This window comes from Tupaia chinensis, unplaced genomic scaffold, assembly GCF_000334495.1.
Source record: "Tupaia chinensis unplaced genomic scaffold, TupChi_1.0 Scaffold143796_1, whole genome shotgun sequence".
Classification (NCBI taxonomy): domain Eukaryota; kingdom Metazoa; phylum Chordata; class Mammalia; order Scandentia; family Tupaiidae; genus Tupaia; species Tupaia belangeri.
This window is the reverse complement of record NW_006203646.1, coordinates 4,512,418-4,523,587: the sequence shown is the minus strand read 5'-3', so window position 1 is coordinate 4,523,587 and position 11,170 is coordinate 4,512,418. Positions and strand designations below refer to the sequence as shown.

General features: G+C 43.4%; 1 protein-coding gene across 3 annotated transcripts in view; it reads right to left on the bottom strand.

The window, feature by feature from the left end:
• ADAM19 (ADAM metallopeptidase domain 19) overlaps window positions 1–11,170 on the bottom strand; it is a 116,504-nt gene that overhangs the window by 30,757 nt on the left and 74,577 nt on the right. Inside the window, exons 8-11 of one of the 3 annotated variants that reach the window (XM_014582772.2) lie at window positions 8,446–8,517; window positions 4,421–4,587; window positions 1,362–1,446; window positions 33–143 (exon numbers count right to left, since the gene is read on the bottom strand). In XM_014582772.2, the coding sequence (XP_014438258.2) occupies window positions 33–143; window positions 1,362–1,446; window positions 4,421–4,587; window positions 8,446–8,517 (435 nt within the window). Of the gene's footprint in view, window positions 1–32; window positions 144–1,035; window positions 1,323–1,361; window positions 1,447–4,420; window positions 4,588–8,435; window positions 8,518–11,170 lie in introns of those variants that run through there. The other 2 variants (XM_027766934.1, XM_027766935.1) reach the window with 2 other exon arrangements.

The following is an 11,170-nucleotide window of genomic DNA, read 5'->3' as shown; positions in this document are numbered from 1 at the left end:
CCCCCGGGGGCGCCTGCCATGATCCCCCCGCCATCAGCTGCACTGGCTGAGCAGCAGTCTGCAGAGTCATGGCTCATACCAAAGTTGTGGCCCATCTCGTGGGCCATGGTGGCAGCCACACCAATAGCATTCTCAGAGTGGTCCTGTTCAGAGAGAGAGCCCAGGTCAAGGTCAAGGGAATTGCTCTGCCCACCCTCTCTCATACCTGCCTTATCCCTAGCCCAGCCTTGGAACTCTCCACTAATTCCACTCCTGCTGAGAAGACAGACTCTCCATACCTGCTCTCAACAGCATGTCTAAAGCCACTGTTATTATTAGGAAATCCAATGTTTAAAAGCCCATTATTTCCTGAGTTCTTGACGCACAGACCATGTCTGACCTACTGATAAATTCCCAGACCAATACTTTCTGGCGGATATAGATATATAGATATCTACAGAGAGCCAGGATGTAAGAGAATTGACATAGGACACACCAGCATGAGTCAAACACATAGGGGTGTGCTTAGCTCAGTGTGCCTGGTTCTGAGAGAGCCCCAGAAGATAGATAATATCTCAAGGACAGCACCAGGCCTCACGTCTAACACTTAATCGTGGGAAATAGAGTGAAAAACAGCAGAATGGAAGTAGTTAAAAAAATACATTTATTAATATGTGCTTCTTGCATGATTTCATTTAATTCCCATTCTTACCCAAAGATTGTAAACTATAAAATTATCTCTACTTTACAATGGAAGACACTTATTGGTTTGCCCAAAGTCATGTAGTTGTTATTTGAACCCGTTAGGTTCTGACTCTAGTGGCTGGTACTTTGAACTTCATTCTGCTTTCTCAGTAAATATAGGCAGGATGGAGGGATTGAGAAATAGATAAGAGGCTTCCGTGGTATCCATTTCACAGGTTAGAAATAAATAGAGGGAATTTTAAGAGAAGGCAGTAGTTTTCTAACCATAATTTGAGTCAGGCTCTTATTTCATTATGACATATACAACAACACAAGACCTGTAATAAAAACATTTTATCTCTATTGTCTTACTATTTCCCAGCATCTGGTTTGGAACACATGCAAGAGCTAGTGATGTATTCATGTAATTGCTTCAGAGTTCTCCTGAGCTTGGACATCAGGAATAAACTACAATAAATGACAATTCACCCCGGGACAGCTCCATCTCTCAGAATGTAATGATTTCATTTTAAACAATTTCCTTCTTGACGTCAAAGTTGTGGGGTTTTTTGTTTGTTTGTTTGTTTAGTTTTTTTGTCTGCAATAATAAATAGCAAGTTACTTTTTAAAATATGGCCTCCTGCCTGGTGGACAGTTTTATTGTCTCCTGCAGCACCAGCGTATCGGCTGAGACTTACCATGTTGACACCTCCAGACTGATACACGGAGCACATGGCCATGAGGGGGGCCAGGCCAATGGTGGTGCCGTGGAATGACATACCCCTGCAGAAGGGAAAAAGAGCGGGTGACTTGGGTGGGAACTGGGAGGGCTGTTTCCATGTACCCAAGAGCGGTGACCATCATGGTGTTCTTTAGACCTGCTGACACTTCCAGAATCTCCCAAAGGGAGAATTGGTATCTGGGCCAACTGGACAACTCCCAGGTCACTACACCTCTCTCTTCCTCTCACCTCCTCCCTCATTGCTCCAGAGAAACAGAAAGAGAGAGCAAAAGGTCACTTTTTCCCACACTATGCCCATAGCTAGTTCCCTGGGAGGAAATGGGTAGGACTTACAGAGCCGCATCCCATTCCTGTTGTACAGGAAAAGGTCAGAGGGAGGGGTGGAAGGGAGGATGGCACAGGTTCTGATGCTGACGTGAATCATACCCACTTCCGCCAGCTGCCAGGGTCCCACGCCTTATCCCTGGGTCTGTGGAGTGTGTCTTGGAGGGTGAGATGGGAGGACTGGGGCAACAGCTGTTGGCACTAATGCTTCATTCCCACATGATTCTGGAGCCAAGGAAACAGCTGTATCCCATCAGGAGCCCTGAGAAGTGCAGCTGGGTGCAAGGACGGGCAGCTTCTGCCTTTGTTTTGCAGTTGTGATCCTAATCTGCCAACAGCCAGCGACATTTCCCTATTTTAATATATCCCTCTCAGCTGCATACATCCAGGGTAAGGTTTTACATATACCCCAAAATGTACTCTAGGGAACCAGCAGTTAGCGTAATGGCTATGTCACTGGATTCCCACGTAGTCGACCACGGTTTGCGTCCCAGACCCGGTGGCTTAGAACTCACGCTGGGCGCATGTGTGTGCGTGCCCAAGATCCTGAGAGGAGAATGGAGGAGAAGGGATTGCAGCATGACTATCCCCCCTGGGGGGTGATTTCTCGCCTTCTGTCTCAATGGCTCTCTCTCTCTGGCGAGCGCACGCGCCCTATAGCGAAAACCTCTCAAAAAAAAAATTTACTCTATATAAAGATTACATAGATCCCCATGGAGGGACCAGCAGATGGTGTAATGGCTACGTTGCTGGACTCCCATGTAGCTGACCACAGTTTAAGTACCAAGCCTAAAGGCTTAAAACTCATGTGGAGCATGTGTGCGTGCATGCCCAAAATCTCAAGGGAAGAATGGAGGAGAAGGGATTGTGGAGTGGTCATCTCCCCTGGGGAGTGATTTCTCACTTCCTGTCTCTCTGTCTCTTTGGCCAGTGCACATGCCCTATCACAAAAATTTCTCCTTTATTTATTTAAATTTTTTTTTTGGAGAGGTTGTTGCTATAGAACCCATGTACTTGCCAGAAAGACAGAAAGTGAGAAATCAACTCACAGGGGGTATGGCCATGCTGCAATCCCTTCTCCTTCATTTTCCTCTCAGGATCTTGGGCATGCACATACATGCACCCAATGTGAATTTAAGCCACTGGGTCTGGGACTCGAACTGTATGGGACTACATGGAAGTCCAGCGACATAGCCATTATACCAACTGCTAGCCCCACAAAAAAGAATCTACATGGAAATGTGTTGCATGATACTTATCACCATATTTGTCTTCTTATCTAGTTCATGATATCTTCAAATGCTGAGAAGGTTGTACATATTCTGGGATTACTAGAGCCTAGCATAGACTATCTGATGCATAAGGGGTGCTTAATAAATATTTCTTGAATTCATGGCAGATTTCTCTTCAGAGGAAAAAACCGGCAAAGTAATAGGAAAAATATATGCCAATCCAAAGGAAGCCCCAACTTGTGATTTTATAAACACAGACACGGCTCTAAGGAAGTCCTACCAGCAACCTAAATTCAAGCTCTGGCCCAAGGCAGTACTCCATGCTTCCAAAGTTGAGGCCACAAGTGGTGGTGACCAACAACCCTCCCAGTGGTCATACTATTGACAAACAGCTACTCGTAGCCCAGATTTTGGGGACAGCTGCTTTCCCTGATTTCTTTTATTTATTTATTTAGATTTAAGCCATAGGTTACGTGCACTTACTGGAGAAAGAGAGAGAAGGAGAGTGAGAAATCACCTCCCAGTGGGGATGATGACTCCACAATCTCTTCTCCTCCATTCTTCTCTCAAGATTTTGAACACACATGCACACAAGTCTGGCATAATTTTCAAGTCACTGGGTCCAGGACTTGAACTGCACAATTGGTTATATAGGATCCAGCCACTTTAATCTGCAAGCCACCTGCTGGCCTACTCTGGTTTCTTTTAACAGGTAAACCAAAGTTTAAATGCTTATTGACATAGAGCTATGTTTGAGGAACAGAAGAAAATGGTTTTATTTTCTATGCGTCTTTTGTTGTAACTGCCGCAAAATACCTGTGAAAGTAAATACTCATGAATAACAAATACTCAACCATAGGGGACCAGCACATACTACCAAGAGCCCCTAAAGTATCTTCTCTTTTCTATCTGGGACTGATGAAAATACAACAGTGTATTTTTATCAGTTCTCCTTTCCAGTGTCTCCTTCCAACCTAACACCCAGTTCCTGTACTACCTGCCACTTTGACTCTGTCCCTTGGAACCAAGGGAAGGCTGACATGAGGAACCTCCCTCTCCTGTGCTTGTGTTGGGAGGTCAGCTAGAACACAGTGCTAAGAAGAGCAAAATGAGCCCCTTAGCAAGTCTGTCTCAAAGTAGCCCATGACCAAGAGTCAGTCACTTCCTATGCACATACTCAACCGTTTCAGATGCACAATTGAGTATGGGTTAAGTCTAATTTTTTCATGTAGTTTATAGGCACTTCTTAGAACTGTTATGACTCAGGTTTTTTAATATTTTCCAAGGTGTACCGGGTACAGAGTATGAGAAATGCCTGACTGGACCAGAGAGTCAGGACGACCTTCAACAACCAATACCTTCCACCACAGAAAGAAAGAGGCAAGCTCTGAGCACATCCACTCTGGGCAGAGGCTCTGTGACCCAGGCCGACAGGATACAAGTGGAAAATGCTACTTACGTGATTAATTGTGCATTGTCATGTTTCTTCTGGGCAAGCAACTTGCGCCTCCAACTAAGAAATGACCAGAGGGTAGAGTAGGGATTCTCTGAAACTTCACACATGTTCCCATGAGTCCACACTTCCAAGCCCACGAGAGCAATCCGGATGTTCAAAGATCGGTAAAACTGAAAGAACACACAGAAAAGCAAGAATATCTGTGACTACCACCTGGGATGTACAACCCCTTCTTGGTCTAACACCTCAGAGCACAGACACCAAAGGCAGGAGGATACAAGTATTATTTGACATTTCTCAGGAGGGGAAAATGAGCTCCTGAAAAAGATGCACAATGTTCTAGTGGCAGAAGGGGGTGTCTTCTCTTAGAGAAAAGAAGGCTGAGGGAGGACTTGATGCCGCTTTCAAATGTGTACATGGAAGGGCTACGACTTGGCAAAAGAATCAGCGATGTTCCTCGTGGTCCTCGGGTAGGGCTTAGGCCAAGAAATGAAACAGACAGGAAGATTAATTCTAACATAGGAATAAAGCTTTCAAACAAAGCTGGTTGTAAGTAAGGTCAGAGTTAAGTGCTGCTGTCATCTTTAATAACTACTCTCGGCCTGGTTGTCTGATACGATTTCTCTCCCAATTCCTTACTTGACCCTTATCTTCTTTTTATGTGTATCTGAAATGTTCTCTCATGTACAGATTTATTTTACAAAAACAATTTTATCATGGTGTAATTTATAAACCATGAAATCTACCTATTGTAAGGGTATGGCTCAATATTTTTTAGTCAATTTATCAAGTTATAAATCCATCACCATAATCTGGTTTGGGTTATTTTCATCAAACCAGTAAAACCCCTCATGGCCATTTCCAGCCATTTCCTAGTCTTACCTCAGCCTCAGGCAACCATTAATCTACTTTCTGTCTCTGCAAATTTGCTTTTCCTGGACTTCTTTTTTTTTTTTTTTTTTTTTGAAACAGAGTCATTCAATATATGGTCTTTTGTGTCTGGCTTCTTTTGCTTAGCATAATATTTTCAAGGTGCACTTACGCTGTAGCTTATCTGAGTTTAACATTCTTTTTTTTATTGCTGAATAATATTCCATTGTATGATATACCAAATTATATATAGATCTTTTATTGTAAGATGCTTCACACTTGTTTGGGAAGTAAATGGATAAAAATGATATGCAAGTGGAAAACATGCTTACTTTCAAAGGTTTCCTTTCTCATCCCTGTTTGGGTTTTGTTGGGGGTACCACAAACAGGTGGTAAGCATGGATGGCAAAGGTCCTAGGTAATCTTCAGGTCTGTCCAACCCAGAGATCTGAAAATTCTATAAAGAAGGCCTGACTCGGCCTCCCTAAGGCTAGCACGGCATCTATATAACATGGAATCATTCATCATATATGCCTATGAGAAAGAGAAGGACCTATTTTAAAGGCAAGCCACTGGAAGGTGGGGAATGTTCTTTGATGGGTCTATCACAGAGACTACTGAGCCAGGGAAATTTTTTTGAAGTTCCATGTATGCAGAGGTCAATAAGCAAGAGAAAGCATCTTAATCCAAAATTGGCAGGTAGTGCCCCAGCTAAACATACTACCAGTGGCATCAATGTTTGTCAAGTACTTTCTAGGCACTAAGCATCGAGGCTTAGAACAGCTAAGGAATTTGCCCAGGCTTAGCAGGAAGACGGTAGAGCCTGGACTGCTTAAATGCTGGGATATTTAAACATCCAGACAATAAACTTGTCTCCAAGAAATTGTAGTCTAAGATGGGCTCCAGATTCAACAACACATTGTTGTCGTTTTCTTCTATAGATATTCTGATTTTCCTGGTTTGTGCCACATCAGTCATTATACAAAATAATTTTTGCTTCACTAGGGAGCTTTTTAAGGAAGTAAACTTGGCTTTCTCATAGTTAAGGGAAAACATTTTGGATTGGGCTCATGATTCAGCCAACAAGTACAATTCATTCTGCTTTTAGTTCAACAACAGTTCAAGTAGCTGGGTCAGCAAGCTTCAGTACATGGGTGTGCCTTCCCTCACCCCATCCAGGAGTGACTAATATCAGCTGCTAAAGAGAGAACAAAGAATGCTCTGCAGAATGGACTAGCCAGCCAAGCTTTGGCTCAAATAAGGACTAGGGTTTGTCAGTGTCCTTCCCCTCTACTTTTCATCAGCACCCATGGTTCTACCACCCTCACCTGCTGGAGGGTTCACAAAGGGGAGACCCAGTCAAGTCCCCCACCTGCCAGGTCTCCAGAACAATAGATGTCACATGGGTGATGGCAGGGTCTGCCTCCTATACAGCCCCCTGAGAGATAGCATTTTGTTTTCCCAGATGTTGAGTGTTTGGGTTGCAGGATTGCTTCAATGTCATCGTTGAGTGAATTAGGAGCTAGATCGCTGAACTTCATGCCAGAGACCTCCCTTCCGGGAAATGCCAGTGTCTCATTTTCACCTGTCACAGACCAATGACCATTGGTGTTTTCAGAGTCATCCAGGGTAGAATAAAAATATGGGGAATAGAACGTCTCATATGATGACTTCAGAACACTATCAAATTTGCCTGTTGATCCCTAAGGAAAAAAATCTTAAGAGATTTCCCCTTTAGGCATCAGATCTCTGGATCCCTAGCATGCCCGGAGTTAAATGTCAGAAATTTTATGAGCATCCTGAAATTGTACAATAAATTTTTATCAGATTCTCAAAGAGATCTGTGACCCCAAATACATTAAACCACTCTTGAAAACTATGTAAGTGCTATGCATGTAATTAGACATGGCCAACTGTGGGTCAAATCCCAGGCCGCAGTGTCAACATACCAGGCGTATACATGCATGTTTGCCTGGGATCCTGACAGGGTGGAAAAATTATTGTGTTGTGACTAGGCCCCATTGAGGGGTTCTCTCTCTCTCTCTCTCTCTCCAGGTGCATGTACTCTCTGGCATTAAAATAAACAAAGAAAGGGCCAGCAGGTGATGTAGTTGTTAAGGAGTTGTACTCCTACAGCTCAAGTCCTGGACTCGGTGGCTTGAAAATCATGCCAAGCACGTGTGCTTATGTGCCCAAAATCCCAGGAAAAAAATGGAGGAAAAGGGATTGTGGCACGGCCATCTCCCCGGGGGGATATTTCTCACTTTCCCTCTCTGTCTCTCTCTGATGAGTGCATGTGCCTTATGGCAAAAACCTAAACAAACCAAAACAAAAAAGTCATATACTATTAGCCTATCAAGAGGCTATTATCATCCTGGAATACTCATTCTGCATTTTATACTATAATGAACACTCTATTTCTGAAACACTAAGTATTTCCAAGTCTCAGACCAAGACTGTCCTGGTAAAATTTTTAAAATTTGGATATCTCCTAAGGCATGTTATAAATAGGTCCTGACCCTAGGAAAGTGAGTCATTCACCACCATTCCTAAGATGTAAGACATACTTTTCGGACCAGTTACAGATGGAGATTTTATAGGCTAGCCCAAAACAACTCATTTCTCAACTTTTGAAGCTCTGACTACCTCTCTTCCCTCCTAACTCAAAATCCCTTAAAGGAACCTTAAAGGTTCTTAAATGGGGCTCCTCTGCTAAGCTCCTGGTTTCTCAGAAGCCATGGCAAGGGTGAGAAGACAGGGTTAGAAGGACAGACTGTGTCTTCACTCCTACAGCTAGGAGTAGTTTGTTTCCATCTGACTTTTAGACAAGACATTAGTACAAGATTTTATTTTATAAAATTATATATTTATTTTTCCACCAGAAAAATCATTTAAAACTCATGGTTTACACCAACCTATTTTACAAATAAAAAACAGAATGGAAACACCACAACCCAAAGATAAGGTTACATGCCTAAGGTTACATAGCTCAGGGCTTTGCCCTGACCACTCTGAGCCCCTATGGCACTGCGCACTCCCTCTCAGAAACTGGCTGGAGTGGGCAGTCCAGCAGAAGGCAGCACAGCTACCATGTGAGCTCTGTCCTGGGGCCCTCTGAGGAACTAGCACCTTCCTCCAAAGTACACACCTGGTCTCACCTTATCAACATAGTTGGCGATCTCCATGAGCTTGTGCTTGGTGGCATCTGGGTCTCGTCGATTCTTCTGAAACTAAGTGAGACAACAGAACCACATGAGAGACCCCAGAACCTCTCCCAGGACCCTTTGTGTGCCCCATTACTTGTCTTTGTGAGTTTGTTCTTCTTTTCTCCTATCTTCTATGAATGGTCATTTTTATGCAACTGTCTTCTCAACCACAGTGATAGCATGTGGAGGGCTGGACCAGGGCCACATCCATCCTGGTATCCCCAGTGACTAGCTTAGTGCAAGGTACATGACAGACATGCAGTAACTGTGTGGTGAATTGAACTGTCTTCCTCTAACTCTTGAGGTACATTGTATTCTCTCAAATTCAAGGCCTGTGGCAAACTCTCACATGAAGCCACTATCACACGGATCTTATAAGGTTTCCCTCTAGGTGGTCAATCAACGTTGGTCAAGTCATTGCTGAACGCTTGCAAAGGGCAAGGCACTGTGCTTAGCGCTAGGAAGGATACCAACAAATGCGAGATCTTATTCTAGCCTAGAGGAGCTTCTATTAAAATAGAGAGAAGACCAGAAACAACTACAATGATCAATCCTGTATTTTAAAAGTATACAGATGGCAGTTAATGGCGCTGGACTCCCACATGGTTGACCACAGTTCAAATCCTGGACCTGGCAGCTTGCTTTCACACTTTCTTTCTCTCTTTCTCTCTCACTGTCCATCTCTGGTCAAATTAAAATAAACAAATAATAAATAAAGTTAAGGAAAGAAAGAAATAGAAAGAAAGAAAGAAAGAAAGAAAGAAAGAAAGAAAGAAAGAAAGAAAGAAAGAAAGAAAGGAGGGCGGGAGGGAGGGAGGGAAGGAGGGAGGGAGGGAAGGAAGGAAGGAAGAAAGAAAGAAAAAGAAGTATACAGTTGAAATGGGCTGAGAACACATGCATAGAAATAAAAGCAATGAGAAAAGCCTGAAAGAAAAAGAAGTATACAGTTGAAATGGGCATAGAAATAAAAGCAATGAGAAAAGCCCCTGTGAATGACACATGATGGCTGCTAGCAACCAGGAGCATGAGATGTTCACAAATAGGCTTCATCTTGCAAGCCATTCAGATCATTTGGCAGTGCCTTCTATGGTAAGACTGAAAACAGACATTTCTAATCAAGCACAGGAAAGCATGCCATACTCGATTAGAAATGTCTGCCATAGGTACCCATAGGAAGACATTTCAGTATGAATAGCTTACATTTGCCATTCCTGCCTCAAAAGACTAGACCTCTTCCAGCTACAATGATGAAGGAAAGCTTCAGTGTAAAGATAAATTTTCTGGGTCAGGCTGTAGTCTGGTAGTAAAGGCAGCTGGATCCCACATGGCCAACCATGTGGTTCAAGTCCTAGATCTGGCAGCTTGAAAACACAGCAGAGGCATGGATGTGCCCAAAATCTCCAAGGGAGGGAGAAACAGAGTTGAAGGGATTGCTACATAAGCATTCCCCATGGGGCTCTCTCTCTCTCCCTCCCTTTTGTCTCTCTCCAGTGAGAACAGATGCCCTCTGTCAAATTTTCTTTTAAAAAAGATAAAATTTTCTATAACTGCAAATTAAATTTGCAAAGGATAGGCATGTCCTGAATACTGCCTTTGTTACAAAGAATTCGGGTATCTATTTGATTTACCTTGGGTACCCACCATACATGTTATTTCAATTCCAAACCTTCACTTCCTTCCTCCACCCCATCCCACGAGAATATCCAAGCAAGAAACAAAAAGAAGAGCCAAATAAAACACACTGTGATATTTGTTTGGCTGGGGGCATGTTTCAGTCCTAGTATAAGAAAAGAAATCCACTATTTCCCTTTCTCCCACTGCTTTTAGACATTCCCGGGCTTCCTTAGAACTGTCCCTCATCAGAAGAGAATCTCAGTTCACCACTGCATTCTACAATGTTAAATTTAGTATAAGATCTTATGATCTTTCAAGGTGTTATTCTAGAAGTTTCTTATTATAGAGCCTTCTCATTTCTAAATTGGTCTCATGGCAATGAGCAAAAGTATTGCAGTATTTTCATTCATTCAGTAAATATTTATGAGAACACCAGGGTCAGATTTCATTGTCTTTCACATATGTTACTCCTGTCTTCAAACAACTGCCCAATAAGGCCACCACGGTTGGAGGAGTGTATCGTGTTGTCCAGAATAGTTTGAAGCAGGAGTTGGCAAGCTTTTTCTGTGAAAGCCAGATAGTAACTCTCTTGGGCTTTGTAAACTATCTGATGGTCACAGCTACTCAGCTCTGCAGTTGTAGCTCAGGGACAGCCACGAACAGTACATGAACCATGGATGTGGCCATGTTCCAGTAAAATTCTGTTTACAAAAAAAAAATCTATGGTGGGTGGATCTGGCCACAGGCTGTGGTTTGCAGACCCCTGATCTAAAGAAGACTATCTCAGGCTGACATTTCCTAGGGTGATGCAGGAGGCATAGCAAGGTGCAGCGCCAGCCCTCTCAGCACCCCACTTCTGCTGGTATCATGGAAGTCCTTCACAGGCCCGGGCCCCTCCTACAACAGCTATCCTGGCCCCTCCTACAACAGCCCACCTTGCTCTTTGTTCCCCTTGGATTCTATTTCAACTGAAGAATGAATAAACAGAACCATCCTAGAAGCTCCCACCTGGCCCAGGGAGTGAGTTGCTGCTGGCTCTTCCTTCCTGCTGACAGCAGTCACG